The sequence below is a fragment of the Eublepharis macularius genome, chromosome 17, assembly GCF_028583425.1.
Source record: "Eublepharis macularius isolate TG4126 chromosome 17, MPM_Emac_v1.0, whole genome shotgun sequence".
Lineage (NCBI taxonomy): Eukaryota > Metazoa > Chordata > Lepidosauria > Squamata > Eublepharidae > Eublepharis > Eublepharis macularius.
In genome coordinates, this window is record NC_072806.1 from 24,686,609 (window position 1) to 24,711,200 (window position 24,592).

At 43.9% G+C, this 24,592-nt stretch overlaps 1 protein-coding gene across 2 annotated transcripts; it reads left to right on the forward strand.

The window, feature by feature from the left end:
- Positions 1-2,392: 2,392 nt before the first annotated feature.
- Positions 2,393-24,353, forward strand: LAT2 (linker for activation of T cells family member 2). Of its 2 annotated transcripts, XM_055001960.1 has the most exons (14): positions 2,393-2,528; positions 5,407-5,484; positions 10,376-10,488; positions 11,287-11,329; positions 13,091-13,134; positions 14,183-14,231; positions 14,751-14,785; positions 16,919-16,960; positions 18,053-18,083; positions 19,168-19,223; positions 20,428-20,484; positions 21,638-21,706; positions 22,157-22,220; positions 23,303-24,353. In XM_055001960.1, the coding sequence occupies exons 3-14, from the start codon at positions 10,401-10,403 to the stop codon at positions 23,313-23,315; spliced, it is 591 nt and encodes a 196-aa protein (XP_054857935.1). In that variant the 5' UTR covers positions 2,393-2,528; positions 5,407-5,484; positions 10,376-10,400; the 3' UTR covers positions 23,316-24,353. The 2 variants fall into 2 exon arrangements, with proteins under 2 accessions (XP_054857935.1, XP_054857936.1); XM_055001961.1 differs by lacking the exon at positions 5,407-5,484.
- The last annotated feature ends 239 nt before the right edge of the window (positions 24,354-24,592 follow it).

Consider the following 24,592-nt stretch of genomic DNA (forward strand, 5'->3'; position numbering starts at 1 on the left):
TGGTGTCTGGTTTGCAGGTCTGGTGCTGCTGCTGCTCCGAAAGATCTGGGTTGACTGGCCTCTACAGCAGGCCTGATGGGGAGCAACTCCTCTTGCCTCCCTCATGACTGGGGCAAGTGGTGATGCTGGGCAAAGCTGGCAGTGGTAGCCAGCTGGGCCAAAGGGTGTGATAGGAGAAAAGACAGGAGGATGATCCCAAGCAGGGAAGAGCCTGGCAGGAAGAAGAAGAGGGTGGAGGCAGAGGTTGATTTGGCCCTCTGGCGGTAGCAGGAGCCTGAGCTGGAGGGGGTATTGCAGCTGACGCTCAGATTTTCAAAAACAAAAGAGGAACCCACTGGCAAAGGTAAAGGTAACTAAGCAAGGTGAAAACACACCAGTAGGGACAAAGTAATCACAAAATGTATCAAAAATACTATCGTGGAGTACAACTCTCATAAATAGTCAATCCAATCAGTGACATGAGTCAGGTAAGAATACAAAGATGGGTACACCAGAAGTCATGTGCAACTGACTAACCTATATGATACAAGAAATCCAACAGGAAGACATCCAACAGGTAAGTCCAGAGATTCCAAGTATTTGAATAAAGTCAATCAAGATTGATAATATGTATTTTCTTTCAGGTGGAGCTGTGTTCAAAAGCTGCTGCAAAGAAGCCCACGATGCCCGACAGACCGTGCCGGCTGAGTTCCGCTGTTTCGTGTTTCCCACGTCATCAGGGGCAACATTTAACCACCTTAAACAGAAATTAATTCACACTTCCAACATGCCCAAGTCAGGACAGTCAATTGAGTCTCACACGGCATCCATACGGAACTCCGGAAACAGCAGAACTCAGCCGGCACGGTCTGTCGGGCATCGTGGGCTTCTTTGCAGCAGCTTTTGAACACAGCTCCACCTGAAAGAAAATATGTATTATATATCTTGATTGACTTTATTCAAATACTTGGAATCTCTGGACTTACCTGTTGGATGTCTTCCTGTTGGATTTCTTGTATCATATATGTTAGTCAGTTGCACATGACTTCTGGTGCACCCGTCTTTGTATTCTTACCTGACTCGTGTTACTGATTGGATTGACTATTTATGAGAGTTGTACTTTGTCCCTACTGGTGTGTTTTCACCTTTCTTAGACACTCAGATTGTGGCAAGGCAAAAGGATCTTCGTTCTTTCCACTGAGCTAAATTATGTCGGGAGCTTCACCTTTGCCTGTATGGCACACTCCAAGCCAGCACCACTGCTAGTGCGAGCCCCTTGGTTCCTATAATACTGGGCCGCAGGCCAGGAAGCTCACCCTGCCCCCCAATTCAGCATTAACCCAGGTTTATTTTAATTGTATTTTTCCTTTGCAAAACCTCTACAAAGGGGGACATAATGGTTTCCCACCTTGCACCTTGACTTCCTCTTTGAGGGGGGAGTGTGTATTCTTAGCTGTGCAAAATTAGGCTGATACGGAAACCTGCTTAGAAGCTACACACCCTTTTGTTCAATAACATCTCTACTGTTTCGGATGCTGGGAGTTAGTTTGCTGTATGGGCGACACGTCCCTCTTTACCTGCCTTCTTATTCTATTCTCCTCAAAAATTCTGGGCAGCAAACAAGTACCTCTGTACTCTCTTATTTCATTCTCACACCAGCCCTCTGAAAGGTACATTAGGTGAAGACGTGGGGGTTAATGCACTGAAAGACTTCCTCTAGGTCCAGAGGCAGTGGTAGGTGAACATCCTAGTGCTTGTCTCCAAATGCTTCGCTGTCAAACATTCGATAGGTGTTTGCAAGCCTATGAAGGGAATGCGCATCAAATGAGTGTGTGCTCTGTTGTGCCTGTACACACCTGTACGCATGTCTCCGTCTTGCCCGTTACCTCCTGTCCGAGCACCTTTCGAAATGCAAGTGTGTGTGTAAACTACAGTTCTCATCAGTGAAGCAGGAAGTCTGGATGGGGGACGTTCATTAAGAGTGACTTGCCTTGTGAGAAAAACGGGTGCTGATCCTCTGAAGAGCCACGTACTGTGTGGACCTACTCCCTTCCCTTAAGAGAGGCACAGTTTGTGGGTTGGAGTGGATGCTAACTACTATTAGCATTTCACAAGCCGTTTCGAACTTGGCCCGGATTTGATGGCATGTTTTTCGAGCAGGGGAAACTTGCTTTCTGAGTTCTCCTGCACCATGTTTTTCAGCAGTACGAGTCAGATATGTTTGGCCTACGGAGAGAAAATGCGAAATCTAGGCACTGCTTTTCAGTTTGGGAAATGGCCGTTGACCCTGCTGTTCTAAGGTCTCTCTGCTGGGCGAGTCTTGCGGCTGTCAAAGAACGCTTCGCTGTCCATGCTCAAGCAGCGGATGTTGGGTTTCTTGACTCAGAGACAGGAAACCAGAGGCCTATTCACTGTCCCCCTGTGAGCAAGTGACCACATTAAGGTCGGCTGCTTCTGCAAAACGGGGAACATGCAAGAGAGCGAGGGATGGCCTGACAAGAAAGGACCAACATCTGCTCCAGCTAACAAGAACACCTCCAAGTGACAAGGTATGGCCACCTCTGGGTTGCTTCTTGCACCCCTTCTCGAATGACAGCTTTTTGATTTTATACCCTTTGGCTTCCTTGTGCTGAGAATAGTCTCTCTGTTCACTCAACTGCTGCTTCCTCTTCTTTTTTCCCCCTCTTGCCTTCAGTTTGTAATAATTTAACACTTGCTAGGTATAACTTATCTAGCCAAAAATGGTATGTTATTGGAAAGTTAATGATTTAGCAAAAATGGGTTGTGTATATATATAACGATTTGGACCGTTGCTCTAATCTCGCCATTTCAACCAAGCTCCCTCAAGCGTCTATGTGAGAGAGTTCCGTTTGCTACGTACTACATTTCAATGTGCCCAAGATTAATCGGACTTCCTGTACTTGGTGATGGACAAATTGGCTGCTGTCTTGGGGGGGGGGGTCATAATCTCAACCTCTTTGCTCCATTACAAGTACAATATTTGAATCCAGTAACACAGAGGTTCTGAAACTTAACGGGTTATAATCAGCTAATTCAAAATAAATTTGGTCATAGTCATTATCTACAACATCTGGGTAAACACCAGCCTTTATTTATGAATTGATAAATTTTATTTAAAATATTTCCTTTTCCAAAGCTGGATGACAGTTGCAGCAGTAACACCCTGCATTCTGATGGACTGTCTTTTTGGGGAGGGGCATTCATGTTCCTACTGTACAGGCCCTTTTTAAAGGAGGGGGTGGTACGGGGGCAATTGCCCTTGGACTCAGTTATCAAAGAAGCCTGGTTACCATGAACTGACTGTACTTTGTTTCCACATTTGAAATGTTCAGGTCTTCCTTCTATGACGCTGGTTAGTAGTAATGTAAACCTAGAGCCAGGAGTGATTTCAGGACTTGGGGTTAGACCCTCCCAGCTTTTTCACGAAACCTTGCCCAGTTCCCTTTGTTCTTAAAAAGCCTCCTGTTACACATGGGATGGTTCACATGATTCCCACCATAGCCTATATGGTGGCCAATGGGACTCCTCCCTCTTGCATCAGTGGCAAACCTGGCCCTTTGGCATTGCAGAATTACTTCACTGTAAGCCTATTGAAATCGATGAGTTTAGCCAAGAGTAAATCTGCACTGGATTGTGCTGTAGGTTTGCTCTGCGCTCAGTCTAGTGGTCCATGGGCTTTGGGGAGGGTTCTGCTCTTGTTGCCTTGTTTGAGCTAGAAATTTAATCTCTGCATAGCCCTACTGACACTTTTCCATCTCCTTTCCCTACATATCGCTATAATCGCCCTTCAGCCCATAGCAGTAATGAATGCATTGCTCACCTCCAGGTCTTGGTAGGCTGTGCTGCCAACTTTTTATTTTTTTCAGAATCCCTTGAACTTCTGGTTCAAAAACCTAAAAACAAAAGGATCCCATTTTTTCTTTTATATTTTGCAACTGTAGGTAATAGTTTGGGGTCTTTTTTCAGAGGATTGGGTTTTTGTAGTTAGGACAAATTTTCAGCATATTAAAGTTTGGCGTCAAATATTGATGAAAGTGACGATATGCATTTTTGTAATGTAATAACACTGTTTTTTTCAGCCATGATACACAACTTTTCAACCAAAAATTACGTCAACACTGCAAAAGAGTCCAGTAGCACCTTTAAGACTAACCAACTTTACTGTAGCATAAGCTTTCAAGAGCCACAGCTCTCTTTGTCAGATGCAGTGAGAGAATGAAGGAGTGCTTCAGATGATTACTCCGCTCTCCTGGAGCCTTGTAAAGGGGCCTACTGCTGCACAAAGGGGATTATATTATTTTCATTTATCTTTAAACTTTACAAAGCAGTTTACATCAAGATTTTCTGCATTTTCCTGTGGAATAACTTTTTTTTAATAAACAACTTTTATTAATTATAAAACAAACAATAACAATAAACATTAAATAGCAAATACATGGAGTAATATATTGGTTATACAAGATTGCAGGTTTCGAAGAAAAACATTTAAAACACTTGCTTACTATAATTTGTAGTTCATATACCACAAGAATAAGTCACAGTATATTGGTATAGTTGGTTTAGTTCATAGTGCTAGGCTTTCAATATATCTTGGTATAGATGGTTGGGAGGAAGTGTTAAGAAAGACCACCATTTTTCATAATAGATGTCAAGGAATTAGCCAATAAATTGTCTGTTATTTTATCTATAATGAGCTGGTCCCACACTCTGGAGTACCAATGGTTCAAGGATGGTGGAGACTGGTTTTTCCAAACTGTGGAATAACTTTTCGGAACACTTGGCTCACATTACTGCATGTTGTTGAAAAATGATTTTGTAAACGATCCTTGACTTTGATTGTTGTGGATTGTCCGGGCTGTATTGCTGTGTTCTTGGCATTGTAGTTCCTGACGTTTCACCAGCAGCTGTGGCTGGCATCTTCAGAGGTGTAGCACCGAAAGACAGGGATCTCTCAGGACACTGAGAGATCTCTGTCTTCTGGTGCTACACCTCTGAAGATGCCAGTCACAGGTGCTGGCGAAACGTCAGGAACTACAATGCCAAGACCATGGCAATACAGCCCGGAAAATCCACAACAATCATCGTTCTCCAGCCGTGAAAGCCTTCGACAATATATTGATCCTTAACTTTGCCAGCACAATTTTTCCCTGTATAGAGAAAATCCTTCTCCTATCTTTATTTTTATTCCACTTTTTTCTTACAATGACCTCAGAAAGATCTCAAGAGATCTGTGTCAAAATAAACCCATTAAATGAAGTAGGGACACGGGATTTTGCTTAAAATAATTTGATTTCATACCTGATGGTGATAAATTTGTTTTGCATCATTTGCTTAGCCGTGCCACTTTTCTTTACCCAGCATTACAAATCGCCGAACTTTATTCCATACTCACGTTTTCTTTTCCAGTTGTTTTTGAAATGTTGGAATAGCATTTCCCAACCTTGATCTACAACCACAAGACTTACAGGTTTGTTCAACCCAAAGGTATGTTGGTACCATCAACACAAAGCGGGGTTGGGTGTGTGGACCTTATAAGGTGTTCTCTGCCCAGAACTCCATTCAGTGTGAGAGAGTCATAGGAATATTTTATTTATTTAGACTCCGCTTTTCTCCCCAACGGGCACCTCAAGCAGCTTACAACATCATTCTCCCCTCCTTCACTTTATCCTCACAACAACAACACTGTGAGGAAGGTTAGACTGGTGGCCATGGTGGCCATGGGCCACCAAAGAAGTTTCCATGGCCGAGTGGGGATTCAGATTTGGGTATCTTGGGTATCTCTTTTTATGTGTGAATGTTTTAAAAATTAATTTATGGTTTCAATTGTGTAAATCAATTTTAATGTGTTTTTAAAATGTTGTAATCTGCCCTGAGCCATTCGTGGGGAGGGTGGAATAGAAATCCAAAGAAAATTTAAAAAAAATAAACCTAATCTAACATTTTAACCACTAGATCATGCTGGAGTCCTGCTGGAATCAGGTCAAAGGGCCAACATCCTGTCATAATGGCCAGATTAGATGTTTTGGGGTGGCTATACATGCAGGGTATCCTGTATGGTGTAATGGTTAAGAACAGCAGGACTCTTATCTGGAGAAGTGGGTTTGATTCCCCACTTCTCCGCTTGAAGCTAGCTGGGTGACCTCAGGTCAGCCACAGCTTTCTCGGAGCTCCACTCTGAATGTGGCATTAAGTTGTCCTGAAGGGTGGTATATAAATTGGATGTTGTTGTTGTTATTTGCCCCCCCAGTCTGGATTGCTGAGAACTGCTTCAGGCCCCTTGACAAAGACTCGTCCTGTTCTCTTTCACACATATAAAGACACACACACACACACACACACACACACAAAATTTAGGTGGGGAGATTTAACATCTGAAACGATTTCTTATTTTTCTTATCGCCTCTGATGAAGAGAGCTGTGGTTCTCAAAAGCTTATGCCTCAATAAAGTTGGTTAGTCTTAAAGGTGCTACTGGACTTTTTACTATTTTGCAAGTACAGACTAGCACGGCTCACTCCTCTGGATCTTATTTTTTTAATGTAAGTAAGTAGTCTTCATTACCAAAGGCCATCACTTTCCCAGTGCCAAGTCAAAATTACAAATCATCAAACATCGGCACGGCACAAGCCGTATAAAACAAACGTTAAACAATTCAGCAATTACCTAAATTTAAAATTTACTTAAAAGCATAATTATACCATCCTAAAAGCATAATTAATCAATCAACAATATATACTTTAAAATATTGCTAAACAATCAGTAAAATTGTACCTTGCTATAATTTACATAATGTAAATTGTGTAGAATTCAAGTTATCTTATATTATTGTATTACATCAAAACTTACCTAGGGTTCACCGTATTTAACCAGGATTTCCTCCTCTATTAATGACCATTGAAACCAAATTTTGCCACTTTGAGAGTCATATCCCTGTTTCATCTAACATTATTATACGATGGTCTCTCTTTTCCTGGCAGACTATTAATTATAGGTTTAATATACATTTCCCTTAATATATTCATAAATTTTACAGTGAAGGGACTCAACACTCCCATCTCCACATGGGGATAAACATTTTTCCTAAAGTATCTTGTAACATCTTCTGGTTCAGTAAGATTTTTGTATCATTCCAGCACTCTTTTGTGCATTAGAAAAAACATATTTAATTTGTGAGCTTTCCCTTCCGTTATCCTGTATGATCATACCTAAATACTTATGGGGTTTCTCCTGTTCTATGCAGATCTCATTTAGACACCCTGAGTATCTCTATTTCTTACTTGCTTTTGGAGATTTTCCAGAACGCTGTATGAAGCCACTGACATTCATGGGTAATTTTCTAACATTAAGGTCAACTCCTGTTCAAAACCCTCTCCTCCAAACTCATGTCTTTTTATGTATATTGGTTTATTATTCCAATGTATACAAAAATATATAGGGAAAAAAATTAAAGAAACACAAAATTACAAAGGAAAGCAAGAAGGGGGAAGGAAAAGGAGTGTGCGGATAGAAATAAGCCCTGCCTAGATTCTGTGGGATTTACTTCTCTTTCATTACTTCCTCTCGGCATGGCAAACCACACGGTAAGAGAGAGACCTCAGACACAAAAGGAGGGATGGACTTTGCCAACGTTTAAGAGAACGTAGAAGGAAGAAGCCTCTCTAGTGAATAGTGAAAGGTTTATTGTATTCAGCCATAGGCCGTTACAAGTCACAAACAAAAACAGAAACAAAAGCTTGAATAAAATTGATGTGACATGGTCAAAGCATTAAAATTTAAAACTAGATACAACCATCAAACCATTTCTGGTTGTCAAATTCATACAGGACAATAAAAGTATACATAGTTAAAACAGTAAAAATCCCCAATGTTCAATGTTAATGTTATCCCTTAAGCACAGCATTAGCCCGTATTTTTTTTGCAGCCAGGGCATATAAAGCCATTTTGTAGGATGTGTTAGCATCAGAGTCGGCTAATAAAACTGCAATCTTCTCGGGATCTGAGTGGGTACAAAGGTTGGACAACATCTCAGAAAGAAATTTAGTCCTAGGTTGGGCATACAACGGGCCGTTAAGAATATAATGAGGTAAGTCCTCAATTGCAGATGTTCCACAGGGACAGAAGCGCTGGTCCTTAGGTATTTTACTGTAGCGGCCTGCTAAAACTGCGGTTGGCATTGTTTCGAAGCGTAGGGATGTGAAGGCTGCTCTAAGATTATAGTTTGCAATACTAAGTAAGATGCTCTAGAATGATTGCACTTGAAGAGTTTAAACCAAGAGGCTGACTGACTGTTCAAGACTGCCTGTCTATCAGGGCATCACCCTTATAGACCCAGTCTCGAAGATGTAAGTTATTTGCTAAGAAGCCTCTCTAGGAACTCCAGTTTCCTCACTCAACTCTTTGCATATTTGGAAAACATACAAGGGATATATTGCTGCGGAAAAGCAATAGCTTTGTGTTCTGGTCTGGCAAAGGGTGAAATTGAGTGGTTTGGGTTCTTAGAGACTTCTAGCTGTTGCTGAAGCCCCGAGATTTAAGCGATCAGCCAAAATTCACATGCATCTTGCTGACTGCTTCCTTGCTCTTGCATGAGAGCAAAATCAAGTAGATGGCCTTCTTAGGCCTCCAGAACAACCCAGGCCTCAGGAGAGGTTGCATGTCCTTGATGCCCCCCCACCCCTAAATACCCGCTTTTGGAGCCCTGTCACCAGCCACTGGTTTTACTGCCTCTGAACATGAAAGTTCCTTCCCTAACCTGGCTAATAAGGACCCATGAAGAGTCCTGCTGCATCAGGCCGAAAGTCCAGCCTCCTGGTAAGGCTGAGCCCTCTAGAACCTGCAATAATCCGCATTACTGCAAGCTCTCTGCCTTATCGGTTGGATAAGTTTATTTGGTTTTTCCATTCGAAGCAGACCTCCTGCTTTAATTTCCCAATGAGCCCTCCCTCCTTTCCCATTGCTACTTCTCTATATATGCTAGTGTGAGTTTCCAGTTTGACTTGCTTACTTGAGCTTTCTTGGGTTGGCAGAGTATCCTGTCTGAAGGTACATTTTTCTCCAGTGTATCTAGTCTCTGCCTTGGATCAGTTTGCAGTCCTCAGGTAGCACAGGCTGGTATATATGGGCCTTGGGAGAGCGGGAGAATGAATTCTTCCTTGCAGTAGAAGAACCACATTGGCTTTGATGACTTCTTGGTCATCCTCCCTCGTGAAGATTCCAGTTTCCATTCACTGCGGAAGCAGATTTTAAGCCTCTAAAAGAAGCTGCTCTTCCTTTCTGCTCCGAAGAGTCATTGGGTTTGTTTGTTTCCTTTCCTTGCTGAGTGATCAGTCTTCATGTGACAAGATTTGTTCCATCCAGCATCAGTCTGAGGGAAGCCAACTTTTTCCTCCGATGTTTTCATGCTGGCTTCTGGATTGTTGGACAAGCTGATGCTCAGCACAGACAGTCCATTACCTATCAGGAACTAGATCCAGAGGAGTTAGCCGTGTTAGTCTGTATTAGCGAAATCGAAAAGAGTCCAGTAGCACCTTTAAGACTAACCAACTTTACTGTAGCATAAGCTTTCGAGAGCCACAGTTCTCTTCGTCAGATATGTCTTCGCATCTGACGAAGAGAACTGTGTTTCTCGAAAGCTTATGCTACAGTAAAGTTGGTTAGTCTTAAAGGTGCTACTGGACTCTTCGATTTCGCTATCAGGAACTGTCTAACATCTTGAAAAGTTGGTTGTCTGAATAGCGTGTGCTTTGTTTGTTTATATATTTCATTTATACCTCACATTTATCTCCAGTGGGGACCCAAAGTGGCTTACACTATTCTCCTCTGTTTTATCTTCACAATAACTGTGAGGTAGGTTAAGCTGAGAGAGCAAGACTGGCCCATGGTCGCTCAGCAAGCATCCATGGCAGAGTGCAGATTCGAACCTGGGTCTCTTACATCCTAATCAGACACTTGAATTACAGCGCCACACTAGAGGACTTTAGGAGGGCCCCCTCAGTTCTCTCCCCCCCTCCTCCCATGTCCTACCTTACTGGGTTGCTGTTAATTGCCTAGAACCAAACTAGATTCTTTACTCGTTTCTGGTCTTTATGAGTAAAAGTGTATATACCTGAAGAGAGTTGGGAAAGAAATGTGCCTGTAGGAAAAGACCATATGGAACTAAGGTCTCTGTGAGGGGCGGGGGTCATCTTTCCTCACCCATATATTGACAGCATGCATGTTAAAAAAAAAATTTCCTCCCTCCTTTGTTGAAATTGTTTTGAATGAAATATCCCGTCCTCCAAAGCTCTTGAAATCCCTTCCCTTTGTCATCTGCTGGATGCCTGCGGTTATGTGGTCCCATTTGGCTTATTTCTCTCCATTGTTTTTATGTGTTCAAGACTGAAACTGGAGTAAGATTAAACTATGAACCAGGTGGAACTGCTTTGGGCGGCCGTCTCGTTGTTGCTGTTGGGAGCTCTTGTGAGCATGTGCATGAAATGTCAACGGGGCAGTAAGGATTAACCGTGTCTCTCCCTAATGGCGCTTAACTATCTTCTCTTTCGTCTTGGGATCTCGGGGACTGTGACCTGGAAAGGTGTGTGGTTGAAATAGTTGCCTGCAGAAAGAGGCAGGTATTATCCCACCACCTAAATCTATGTGAAAAGGAGCCCTAGGTGTGGTCTAGGAGAAGAGGAAGAGGATCTGGGTTTGGCTCTTGGCTCAGACCTTGTGCTCAGCGTGTGGTGTTGGGAAAGCCACAAGCGCTTAACTTCAGTTTGCCTATCTGTATAAAATGGGTACAGTAACAATGATGATAGGCTCTCTCCATTGAATAGATCAGGGATCCCCCCCCCCAACTTTTTTTCTTCAATGAGAGCTGCTTCTGTGAAATAAAAATATTCCAAGCTATTCCTCCAACTCAGGGGCACATTACCAAGTTTTGTTCTCTCTGAGAAGCAGAAGGTGGACTAGGAAGAGCACCAGAAATGAAGCTGTCAGCTAAGTTGTGCAAACAAAACCCCTATGAAGTAAAAGCTTTTTTAAAAATCAGGACAGTCCCAGAGCAGATCTTTTGGCTATCTTTTCCTGGGTCCTCTACCAGAAGCATGAGTTACTCTACCCTGTAACAGCTGTTGGGCTACCTGTTGGAGAACTTCAGAAAAGATGCCCCTGCTTTTGCATATCTTGGGGTGCCTTCCTTTGCATCTTCTCTTCTAGCTGCCCTGATTTTGCTGTTCTTAATCATGTTTCTTTTTCGGTAGCTTTGGGGCATTGCTCACAAATTCTTCTGTCTCCCCCCTCTTTGTAGGGAGTAAACAGGAGAAGAAGGGACTGAACAGTCAGCGGAATCGGTAAGTAAATCAGCCACCATCTCCCTTGTATTTCAAGCCTCATGTCTTCTTGTTGCCATGTCTTCATTTGTGTGTGTTATGCGCTGTCAAGTCGCCTCTGACCTATGGCGACCCTATGAATGAAAGACCTCCAAAACGTCCTCTCATCAACAGACTTGCTCAGATCCTGCAAACTGGAGGGCGTGGCTTCTTTTATTGAGTCCAGCCATCTCGTTTTAGGTCTTCCTCTTTTCCTACTGCCTTCCACTTTTCCTAGCATTATTGACTTTTCCAGAGAATCTTGTCTTCTCATGATGTGACCAAAGTATGATAGTCTCAGTTTTGTCATTTTAGCTTGTAGGAGGAATTCCAGCTTGTTTTGATCTAGTATCCACTTATTTGTCTTTCTGGCTGTCCATGGTATCCGCAACACTCTCCTCCAGCACCACATTTCAAATGAATCAATTTTCTTCCTGTCAGATTTCTTCACTGTCCAACTTTCACATCCATACATAGTAATCAGGAATACCATAGTTTGGATTATCTTGATCTTAGTTCCCAGAGAGACATCTTTATCTTTAAGGATCTTCTCTAGCTTCCTCACAGCTGCTCTTCCAAGTCTCAATCTTCTTCTGATTTCTTCATTGCAGTCTCCCTGTTGGTTGATGATTGAGCCAAGGGATAGAAAATCTTGAACAATTTTGGTTTCCTCATTGTCAGCTTTAAAACTGTAATTCCTCAGTAGTCATTACTTTTGTCGTCTTGATGTTCAGCTGTCATCCTGTTTTGGCGCTTTCTCCTTTAACCTTCCTCAGTAGCCGTTTCAAGTCTTCACTATTTTCTGCCAGGAACTTGGTGTTTATCGGCATATCTCAAATTGTTAATGTTCCTTCTACCAATTTTCACTCCAAGGAATAAATTCTAAGAGCCAGTGTGTTGAATGGTTATTGAATTTGGGAGAGACAGGCCTGAATCCCTGCTGTGGCTCAAGATTACCTGGTAGGATTCTTGGCAGTCAGCAACACCAAGGGCTAACTCCCGTCTTATGTGGAGAAGGGTCCTAGGGAAATTGTAGTAAGAAAGACTTATGATAGCGGTGGTCTTCTGTATTCTGGGGAGGGGGACTGCTCTATTCTCCGGATGGAGTGTTGATATGACATAAAGGGTTGAAGGGCTTTGTAATTAATCTGTTTCCAGAAAGGTCTGCTCAGACTAGCAGTGAAATAGACCCTCACAATGTCTTTGGTGAATTAACCCTTTTTTTGCTGCATGATTAAAATTTGATAGGGCCCACCTGAACAGTACAATCCTCTACAGAATTCCACCAGTCTGAGCTGATTCCAGTGAGTCTGAACCTGAACAAACCTGTGTAGGATTGTGCTGAAGAGACATTGCTTTGTGGGCCAGGTTGACCCGTTGTCTGCCAGTTGGCTGTTCCTTTTGAGAAGGTGGCATCAACAGGGGCCTGGGAGAAATGCCATCTTCCATGAAAACTCTTCCCTTTCCCACCCGATGCAGACGAACTGGCTGTGTTAACCCAAGCAGAAGAGGCTGGTTTTCTGTACATGCTCTAAGAGCAAAATATCTTATATAACGTACGGTGTGGAAGTTGTACGTTGGTTTTAGTTCAGATAAAACTTGGAAGCTGGTGCTTCTGTCCAGCTGTGCAACAGGCACGAATGCAGAATCTCACTGACTGAAACCTGTAGTTTGGCGATCATCTTCATTGGCAATGTCACTGCCTAAGGCATTCACAAGAGTCTCTCTCTTCCCCCTCCCCAGGTGTGAAGACCAGCTGATAACTGAAGTGGTACGCTCCTACTCAAGTGAGTGTGTCAGAATGAGCAGTTGCTAACAAAGGTGGGATGCGAGGGCCAGGCTTTTTTTCAGCTGGAACACAGTGGAACGGAGTTCCGGACCCTCTTGAAAATGGTCACATGGCCGGTGGCCCCGCCCCCTGATCTCCAGGCAGAGGGGAGTTTAGATTGCCCTCCGCGCTGCTGGAGTGGCGCAGAGGGCAATCTAAACTCCCCTCTGTCTGGAGATCAGGGGGCGGGGTCACCAGCCATGTGACCATTTTCACCGAGGGCAATTTAAACTTTAAAAAACTCCCCCCTTGTTCCAGCTGACCCAAAGTGACATCATTGGCCCTGGGAGCATGCATACACTTTGCACGCGCACTTCTGGTACCAGGGGCACCACCTCCTGCTGGCAACCCACTGAATTCCACCACCTCTTTTCCCAGAAAAAAAGCTCTGGCTAGGGCCATTCCCTCCCATAATTTGCCACAGATGCACACCTCATGATGTAAAATCCTCTGTAGTGCTTGAGCGGAAGATACAGAAGGCGAAGGTGTATCCTATGATGAGAAAATGAATCTCGGGGTACTTTGAGCCCATATAGATGACTTGAACAATCAGAGAGAGAATGTTGATTCCATTTACCAAAAGAAAACCTAACATACCTTGGCAACATTTCACAGGTGAAAACCAGACTATTCCTGTATCTCTCCGATCTTGCGCCCCAGCCCTCTTCCCACCTATCAGGAAAGGCTAAGGAGTCTGGGACTCTTGTTTAGAAAAAAAGATGACAAGGCGTGGAGAGAATGTGACAGAACTGTGTAATTGCTCGATGCCTGGCATGTGTGTTTAACATGGATGTGTGCTAGAGAAAATGAACCCTCCTCCTCTCACAGAAATGTCATGTCTAGAGACTGAGGGAAAGGGTTAGTTTTTAACAAGACATCCTCTGAAAGGTAGAAATAGGGACAGCAACACAAGATGGCTCTTGGGAAACATGCAATAACACAGTAATATTTGCAGCTTTCCCTTCAAAATCATTCCTTGATATCGGGTTCTCCATTTTTTCCTATAGTGTCAAGACAAGAACAGTTTAAGATGCCGTGCAACATGCAGAAGACAAGGTAGACAATGTCATATCTATTATGAGTAGGCTGAGTGCTGTGTGTTCTAGGATCTGGGTTTGAATCTCTGTTGTGAGGCTTGCTGGGTAGGCCTTGGACCTGTCCGAGAACCGGGTTTGATTCCCCCTTCCTCCGCTTGAAGCCAGCTGGGTGACTTTGGGTCAGTCACAGCTTCTCAGAGCTCTCTCAGCCCCACCCACCTCACAGGGTGTTTTGTTGTGGGGATAATAATAGCATTCTTTGTAAACCGCTCTGAGGGGGCATTAAGTTGGCCTGAAGGGCAGTATATAAATCGAATGTTGCTGTCATCGTCGTCATCACTGTCCATCAGCTCACCTAACACACAGGGTTTTTGTGAGGATAAAATAAGGAGGGGAAAACAATCCATGCATGACATCTTAGTTTTCATGGAGGCTTTGTGAGGAGAAAATGTGCTAGATCAGCTGAAGTTATGGTGATTTCTAGTAATAATATAATAAATTATAAACATATTTCTTCCTCGCTGCCTTTTTATTTTAGCAAAAGCCGCAAATATTCAATTCCAAGTGATGCTGGTAAGGGGTTTTAAAAATTATTTTAACATTTAAATAGCACAATTCAGTTAATGGAAGTTAATTCTCATGTAGCTAGTTGTCAGATTTCTCCCACTAGCATCAATGGGGTTGAAAAGGGGTTGGAATGTGCCCACAGCAATCATCTCATCCCAGTCATGTGAAATAGGAGGTTAAAAATTCCCCTTTCACGGATGGGAAACAGACCAGGAGAAACCATGGCTCAGCCAAACTTCTATTGCTGAAGAGGGGATTTGAATTTCCGGGTACCCGCCTTCCTTCGTCTGGGTACTGCCAAAAACTGAACTGCCTCCCTACTGCTAAATGATCTTCATTGACTTCTAAGTTGTTTTCCCAGGCCATTTCCATTTGCCGGTTTTGGTTCCAAACCATATGGTTTGGAAATAGGGAATTTCTTTTTTTAAAAAATATTTTTTAATTATTTTTCCACACATACATATGCAGATATGAGACAGTTATCATTTTGCTTGTCGATATCTGTTATCTATTTCTTTACCTCTTATATTTCATCTTGTTACATATTTAATTGTGAATTCTATTATGTCATTATACAGTTAGTCTAGTATCATATTTATGTTTAAACATTGTAATTATTTGTCATCCATTTGTAGAAGGGTTCCCATGGTACAGAAAAATCTTCCATTTGCCCTTCCATTAACAATGTCAATTTATCCATTTCCACCGTCTCCATTACTTTTGTTATCAATCCTTCTTGCTGAGGGATTCTTTGTTGTTTCCAATAAGTTGCTAATAAGATTCTAGCCGCTGTTACTATATGGATTACCAAGTGTTCTTGCTCTCTCTTTATATCCGGCATACAGGTTAATAAAAAAATTTCTGGTTTCAAAGGAATTGTTATCTGTAGGATATTTTGTAATAACTTATGTACCATTATCCAATATCTATGCACCTCTTTGCAGGACCACCACATGTGGAAAAATGTCCCTATACCTTCTTTACATTTCCAACACTTCTTTGACATATTTTTAAACATTTTCGCCAGTCTATCTGGCGTTAGATACCATCTATGGAACATCTTGTATAAATTCTCTTTAAACACAGCAGATTTAGTTATTTTAACATTTACTTTCCATATCTTATTCCACTGTACTTGATTACTGAAGTTCTGTATCCATAATCTTTTACATTTCTCCACCCCTTTATTTTCTTTCATTTCCATTAGGAAATGTTTTCTTTATCAACTTTTCATCTGAATCTGAAATAGGGTATTTCAAGACCTCCTCTGATAAGAAAACAGGGCAGAATCAACAGAGGATAGATTCTTGCTGCCGCTCCTAAAGAGATGCCCCTGAGGGTGGGGGTGGGGGGCGGGATTGTTGGCAACAGTGTGGGATGCCGCATGGGGAGACTTTAAAAGCTTGTGCAGTGCGAGGGGATTTCTGCTAATTGCCCTTTCTTTGCTGCACCTTACATCACACTTGAAGATCCTCAGACCTCTCAAGTAGCTTTTCAGGGGATGCAGCAAGAAAGGGGGACATGGCAAAGCAGATTTCTAGGAACTTCTGGATCTTTGGACCTAAGCCATTCTCCATTTGAGCTCTTAGAAAATGTGAGAGGCAACCCCGTAATAGAAACGCAGCCTTGAAGAAAAGTGCCAGAAATTAGTAAGCAACTTGCATTAGAGAGCCACAGCAGTGTAGCAGTTAATGCTGGATAAAGGGATGGATCCTGCAACCTCCCCTTTTTCATGCAACATTACCTAATTCTGCTCCTTAATACAGCCTCCATCCCACATGCCTTTTGTCCATTCAGGTCTCATGACATGCCCTTTTTGGTGGTTAAAGGGGACTCCTTCTTCCCCTTTCACAAGCCCCAAAGCTGGTTGGCTCTAACTCAAAGATGAGGGAGCTGCAGGTTCAAATTCTACCACACTTTCCACGGCCATGCTGGGTGACCTTGGGAAAATTGTGGGCTCCCAGTCTTCTAACCTGCCTCACCTGGTGGTTGAGAGACTAAAATGAAGATCAGAGGAAGTCGTGTCCCCATCCTCGAGACGAGAGCAGGTTACAAATCTAAGAGAGATTCATTGTGCAAAAAAATTGGTATCTAGAAAAATTCTTCCACCTTTGTTAACTTTGTTAACTTTGCTTTCAGGCGACTATGCCGAGCCTAGGTATCAAAACGTTAGTGGGAAAGGTATGTGTAAAATGTTTAGCACATCTCTGCTTTCTTCTTTTTAACTAAGACTAAGATTCACTCTTGGCTGTTGGTGTTTACAGAACTTGCAAACAAAGGGTTGGGCGGGGAATGAGAAGCTGCACTGCTCAGAATTCCCTCCTCTGCACACCTGTTAATGGCGTAGGAACCTGATCTTATCCTTTATATGTGGCGTCCTAGCTACACCATCCTTCTTATTCATTTATTTACTTCATTTCTACCCCACCTTTCTTTCCAAAGGGGACTGAAAGCAGTTTACATTTTATCCCCACAACAATCCTGCGAGGTAGGTTAGGCCGGGAGAGAATGACTGACCAGAGTTGCCCAGAAATCTTCCATGGCAGAGTGGGGATTAGAACCTGGCTCTCCTTGATCTAATGGACACTCTAGCTGCTACACCACACTGGCTGTCACTAACAGCAAAGCCCTTTTTCTAAGGCTTTTTGCTTTTCTTTGTCCTTCCCTGCCTCCCACGCCCATCTAACAATAATACTGGACCTCTGTATGCTCCCATTAGCAGGTTCAAATTGCATCGTGTATGTTGTGATCCTAACAAACGTTCTGTAAGGTTAAGTCGGCATTGTATTAATGGGCAGTATTCAACCACTGGAGCATTGAAGTTTTCCTGCTTTCCTTTCTGGCAGCCCCTTTTGATCCTTGCAGAAGGTGGAAGGAGGAGCAATTTCACCCCTTTCCCTTCCCTTCCGCCCTCCAGCCCCCAACCCACGGGCTCATTCTGTGTGGGTCCTGTGCTCCCAGGAATGATCTTTCTTAGGCGTTGGAAGGGGCTGCAGGGATGGAAAGGAAGGCAGGAAAACTTTCCATTCTGTGCACGGGGTGGGTATTTTAGGCTGGGGGCTGAGAGAGGATTTCTAAACCCCCTTGATGAATTTATGACAGAGGTAAGATTCAAAGCAGTGCCCCCACCCCTTTCCCAGCCACTGCCCTGCACCAGCATCTGTGTGTTAGGTTAGAAAATGTTCTCAAAGGAGGCCGACCTTGGGTGCCTTGATTACGTTCACCTCCTCTGTATTTATTTGGGAACTAACAGCAAATCGTTTGTCTTTTCAGAAACCCAGCCGGATCAGGATGCTGCTTATATGTAAGTCCGGAATGGCAACTGGCTTTGGGGCAGCGTCTTGAAATAATAATAATAACAACATAATAGTAACATTTGCTTTATGTTGCGCCCTTCAGGACAACTCAACACCACACTTCAAGTGGTTTACCAATTCAATGTCATTATTATCCTCACAAACAGACACCCTGTGAGGTGGGTCGGACTGAGAGAGCTCTGACAGAGCTGTGGCTGACCCAAGGTCGCCCAGCTGGCTTCAAGCAGAGGAGTGGGGAATCAAACCCAGCTCTCCAGATTAGAGTCCCACCACTCTTAACCACTACACCAAACATTTGTGTCACACCCCACACGCAAACACAACCACTCCTGGCAAAACACCAGTGGTGTTTTTCTGCAGCTTGCCCACAGCTTCAGAATTCTCATAGCAGGGAAGAGAGATTCCAACTTAGCCCTCCTTCTAAGCTGATTGCCTTTCTCTCTCGCCAGTGCTGTAAGCAAGGCTGGTTCCAGCTTTTGGGGAACCTGGTAGCGTGTTCTCCCCCTTCTGCTCCATTAAGCCCACCAAGATGCCTCACCTTCCTATTCTCCATGCCCCCCCACTGGCATATACACACCGTTGCTCACTGAGACCCTGCTTGTCTCTTGGTGGTCAGCGAGGCAGGGCTTACGGGTGTCAGAAGTTGTCCACTCCACATCATTCAGTCTTATGCTGAGCAGGATGTAGAGGCCTCAGGGGCAGCCTCGCTTTGCTTGGCTGAGAGAGGTGCCTGGGGAAGGCAATAAAGTTCCGCTCTCAAAGGCTCTCAAACGTCTCCCTTGCTGCCTCCTCCTGGGGCCCCCTCCTATCAGGAAGTGGGAGTTTATTACTGCCAAGAGTTGGGGGCAAAAGGATTATTCAAGTGTTTGATGGAAAAGTCTCTCTCTTGAGGCTGATCTGGAGAGCCTGAAGTGAGTTCAGATGTAGAACCCCTAAAGACCAAGTGGAATAATCAGCACCGTCCGTTTCTGCTTCTGAAAACCCTTGAGCTGGGCAGACTCTCAGGGTAGCAGTTCTCATCTGCGATGGCTGATATTCAGTATTTATAAAAATCTTTCTTTCCTGTTTCAGTGAACCCATTTCTATGGATTATTACAACTGCAGAAAACTCTTAAGACCACCCAGTGGTAAGCTTGATAAAGACACATGATTTGTTAGCTGACCTGTATTAAGAGGTTTTATATCTTTACTTACTTCAATGGGGACTCAGTGTCTTACATCATTCACCTCTCCTCCTCTGTTTTATCCTCACAACAACCCTGTGAAGTAGGTTAGGTTGAGAGCATGTGACTGGCCCTAGGTGACCCAGTGAACTTCCATGGCAAAGAGGGGATTTGAACCTGGATCTCCCAGATCCTAGCCCGACACTCTAACCGCTACACCACACCGGCTCATCAGCTAACTGTTCCCAAGATCGGGGCGGGGTAGGGGGGGGGGACAGCACAGGTTTTGTAAAGCAGAGAAAAGGGCAGAAGTAAGCCAAGGAAGGAGGGTCAAGGGAGTGTCTGCCGTAGCTCTCTCCACTGCCCTAAGAGAGAAAATAATGGAACGGGTCTTGCGGATCTGTTCTGCCGACACCTCTGTGTCAAGCTTCTTGGTGCTCAAGGAAAGCATTACTATTAGTGGAACAGATTTGTTGGATCTGACTTGCTGTTGCCAATGAAGAATGAGAAGGAAAAGGAAAAATCTCCATTGAATAGTGAGCTACTTCCAGCGTGCTTGGAAGCAGCAAACTTCTGAAAAGTAGCTGCTGCCTTTCCTCCATCTCTCATGTTCTATCTCAGTACTTCTCCCAGGAGCTCAGAGTCCATCCATGGATCTTCCTGTCCTCATTTCATGTTCCTGGTGATCCTGTGAGAGTGACTGGCCCAACGTTGTCTGCTCAGGTTCCTGGTTGGGCGGAGGGTGAACTCAGCTCTCGCTCTAGTCCCAACACACCACGCCGCAAATGTCTAATCTGCCAGTGGGCTTCCTGGAGGCATCAGATTGCTGGACTTGATAGACCTCATCTAGGAGGGCACTTCTAATGTAGCTGGTCAGGACTGGAGCCTCCATATCCAGCAGTAGTATAGCTCGGAGTACTAGGTGCTGGGACAGACAACAGGGGAGGAGTGTTGGCCTTGTGCCCTGCTTTTGGGCTTCCTGGAGTCACCTTGCTGGGAATGGGATGCTGTAGTACTTTTGGTATGGTCTGGCTGAGCTCCATATCTGGGTCCAGCATTCTGAACCAGAGTGGTGACTCGCTTTCCTGGAGCAATCAGGTCAAGGCCTCCAAGATTGTATCCCTCCGCTTTTGTTCTGCAGTAAACTTCATCTTTCCCTCTCTTTCAGATGATGATTCGCGCTCTTATCAAAACGTCGCTGGGCCGTCGAATGGCACCGGATGCAGTAAGTTCTGTTGGGTAGGGGATTTTCTGTCTTGCTGTTAAGAGCACTGCAAGGGAATGTTTTCTATACGTATTGGCCTTGTCTGGGCTTCGTGTAATTGCAGACGTTTTGTAAAAGGCAAACAAATTCACCCTGAACTGCCAGAAACCATCTCACCTGCTTTTGATCCTGATTGCTAGTGAGATGGTTTCTGGCAGTTCAGGGTAGCAGAAGGGCCGTGTCTCAAAGGGGGAGAGCACCGGTTTTCCCTATAGAACGTCTCAGGTTCAGACCTCGGTATCTCCAACTGAAATGGATAATAGTCAGTGTTGGGGGTCTTCCTCTGGGGGAGCCGCTGCAAATTGGAATAAACAAATACAGACCTGGAGGATAGATTTGGAGCAGGTAGCTTCTTACATTCATGTACGTTGTATGTTACTGGACCGATTAGCAATTTGCCCTTAACTTCAACCAAAACTGATCCATTTACTTGAGCTTCTTAAACCTGAACTGTGTCAAAGGAAAAACCTTAGTGCTTTGCTCTAAAGACTTTGGCTAGCAAAAGTTGCAAAATGTACTTGCCCAATATCTTTGCCCACCTTAAATATGCTTACCGTTTGTTGTGTTCTTCATGTAGACTATTTTGTAATCCTTACAACAACCCTGTAAGGAAGGGCCATATTAATATGTGACTTTTCCTTCCTGACTAACGTGAGTAATAAGGACATAAGAAGAGCCCTGCTAGATCAGGCAGAAGTTTTATTTAGTCCTGAGTCCTGCATTCAAGTGGTCTGCCAGATGCCTGCATGAAGGCCTTCCCCTACTGCTGCCTGCAGCAACTGGTATACTGCTTCTGAACATGGAGGTTTCATTTATTGTTTGTAGCCAATTCTCACCGATTGCTCCGGTCAATGATTTGTGCTTCTAAGCCCAGGGTATCATGCCTTCCGGCAGAGTGTTCCATAAATTCAGTCTTTCTTTTTTGCCTGTCCTGAATCTCCTGCCCTTTAACTTCATTGCGTGACCCAGAGTTCTAGTATTATTTACATCTGGCACAATTGTATTAACATGGGAAGGAAGTCAGTGCTAAACCGGACAGGAGGAAATGTTTGGAAAGCAAATGTGATGCAATTTTTAGCTCCTGGCTTTTGGTTAAATGTTGTTTCCCCTTTAGGTTTTGCAGAGGTGGGCATCTATGAAAACAGAGCAGCTCTCCATTTATGGCAAACCCCACCTGGCTCGGGTAAGTCCTGGGAATGTCTGTTCTATTGATCATAGCTGTTGCAGGTGCAACGAACACCTTAGGCACGACGTGCTGTGCATACCAGCGCAAGTCCTGTGTTTAGAGCAGGTCAGTGACTTTTTGCCGTTGAGAAGGGAACGTCCAAGAGAGAAGGGGGGAAATGCAGCAGGGGAGGGTTGCAGGAAATAGAATCGAGCCATTCAGCAATGAGGTGGCTGTTGAAAGACAGCAGAATAAAGGAGAAGAATCTGAGCCCTCCAAGGTGCGTGACCTTCCAGAAAAGCTTCTGCAGTCTACCACGTGGGCACACTCACTGTAAAAGAGGGCTCAGGGAGGAAGACGTGCTTGTGGCTGCTCCGTTCTGCTGATCAGTGCGGGAGGGAGTGTTTGGATTTCCCGTGCTAGGCTCTCCCGCCTTCGGTTCAGCTCATGAATTGTTCTCTTCTCCAGGATGCTCCAGTGATGATGAGCCAGATTATGTCAACGCCGGGCCTGGTTGTGCGCCAAACGGCAGGTAATCACATGGATGTATGCATGTGTCTCCCCATTACACTGAGTTGGTGCTTATGTGGATCAGTTTCCATTAACATTCTGGGCTGTCTCACTTCCTTCGCAAGCAATTTCAAACTACCAGGTAAACACTTTCATAAGCCCTGCCCTCTGAGCCCCTACCTGCAAGACATGAGGTGGGTGGCTACTAGAGGCAGGACTTTTTCAGGGGTGGCCCCTCATCTGTGGACTGTCCTCCCTTTCGAGGCTCATCTGGCCACCTAGGCTACTCCTTTTTTAGGCGCCAGGCCAAAATATTTCTGGCTTTCACTTAGGGATGTTGATCTAGCTGGATTCTAGCTCTAGCTGGGTTTTTAGTGGCTTGTTAAATTTAATATTTATGGTTTTTTGACTTAGGTTTTTCCCGTGAGCCACCTTGAGCAGCCATCTGAAAAGGCAGCATATAAATTTTGTAAAAAAAATATCCCCTTGCTGCAGAAAAGACTAAAAGGAGCACAGTGCCTATGTCGAAGACATCTCCTTGAGCTGTCCTTCCATCCCCTCCCCCTATGAGGTTAGGTTGCGGCAAAAGCAGGAATACAGAGGGGGAAACCTAATGCTGAACACTGATGCGTGGCGGTGGTGGTGACATGTTAAGTTCAAAATAGTTACTGCTGGCTGCGTGCAACTCTGCAGGGATTTTATTTAGCTAAAATATATATAGATACTTTTTCCTATGACTTTAAAATTCTGCTTTTCCTCTCTAGTACAGTAAAAGCAAAAAGAGCAGCCACGTAATTAACTAATGTTCGTTCCAAAATGGGACAGAATTAAAAGGAATAATGAAGAACTATCTCTTCTGTTGCTTTGGGACAGCATAATGGTTAAGGGAAGGAGCTGTGATCCAGGAAGTGCCTGACTCAAATCTTGCTTCTGTCACAAACTCTGTAGGTGGCCTTAGGCAAGCGGCTATTTATCAATCCCTGTAATAAAGTTGATCCACCTTACAGGGCTGTTATAAAGATTACACATAACATGTATGAAGCACTTTGCACACCGAAACCACTATAGAAATGCTAAGTATGGTGAATCTTTCTCCTTGCCCAGGTTTCCTGCTTAGGAATTGGGAATGAATGACTCAACAGCCGCCAAGAGCTCGTCAGTCTTCCCAGATGAGAGTGAGATGCCCATTCAGGATTTCCGAGTCTCATGCAAAGAAAGCCACCTTCTTTCATGCTGATCTACACCTCTGAGCAAATACTCTGTCACTTCAAAAGCAAGAACTCCGCTGCAAAGTCAACCAGAGCAGGGGACAGGGCTCGCAGGCAGTTTACGTTTCAAACATAGCGACATCGTGGTTTATGAACTTCATGCAAATCCTGAAGACTTCAAAAGGAAAATGGTTCTAGGTAGAGTTTAAGAACACTATGTGTAGTAGTTTCAAGTCAATAGCTGTATTCATCGGCAGTAAAACAGCAAGATTTGAGTCCAGTAGCACCTTAATGACCAACAGGATTTTCGGGGTATAAGCTTTCAAGAGTCAAAGCACCTTTTGTCAGGTATCTGGTTTCTGCTGCTGGACTTGAATCTTATGTGTGTAGTAGGGGATAGGACTGGAGTAATCCGTGTTGTGAAATAGTTCCTAGAATGTTTATTGGTAAAGAGCTTTCACTGCTATGCAAGTTGCTGAATCTTCACATCCTGAAGTTTTTCAAATCCTCGTTTTAAAAGGTTGTTGTTTGCCCCCCAAAAGAAGGAAAAATCCCTCCCTCGTGTTTCAAAGGGATTGTTTGTCCTAAAGCTTTGCACAGCTTCGGCAATTTTGAATGCCCAAATGTGCTTCTGTATGTTTGCATTATAGGAATAATTTGTCGTCTTAATGACTACGTGGAAGGGGTGCATATGCCAAGACAATGTGTGGCTCCATTTAACTCAGGATTGCCTACTGTGATATACAGTAGCTCAAGAAAATAAAAGGTCTCTTCCCAATGGCAGCTACCTCAAGTGCTTTGAACTGAAACTAACAGAGAGCTTCTGCTCTGCCACCCCTCTTTGAAGGCTCTTTAGCAAAAAAAAACCCTGCCTCTGCAGCTAGAAATGTATACAACAGGGTCCTCTTCCTTTCCTTAAATGCATTAAACCTGTTAATGCTCTACTAGTTTTTTCCCTCTTATCTCCAGTAAATTAATTGCAGCTACTGTGGTATGTTGACAAGGCAAGGGAGGGCTAGACTAGTATACTCTTCCAATCTATGTCTGTCAAATGTACTAAAGTGTGCAGCATACTCAAAGATTTCTTAAACCATTCCGTGTGTGTTAAATGTGTTTTGAGGTTTCTGCTCAGATCCTTTGCCTGAAGGTTTGAGTTCAGATCTCCTGCAGAGCAGCTGCTTTGGCC

What these genes read in the sequence shown, in the direction of transcription:
- LAT2 (XM_055001960.1), top strand. Translation starts at nt 10,401, where the DNA reads ATGAACCAGGTGGAACTGCTTTGGGCGGCCGTCTCGTTGTTGCTGTTG. An exon ending in GATCAGGATGCTGCTTATAT is followed by an intron (nt 18,084 to 19,167) that starts GTAAGTCCGGAA and finishes TTCCTGTTTCAG; the next exon opens with TGAACCCATTTCTATGGATT. An exon ending in ACTCTTAAGACCACCCAGTG is followed by an intron (nt 19,224 to 20,427) that starts GTAAGCTTGATA and finishes CCTCTCTTTCAG; the next exon opens with ATGATGATTCGCGCTCTTAT.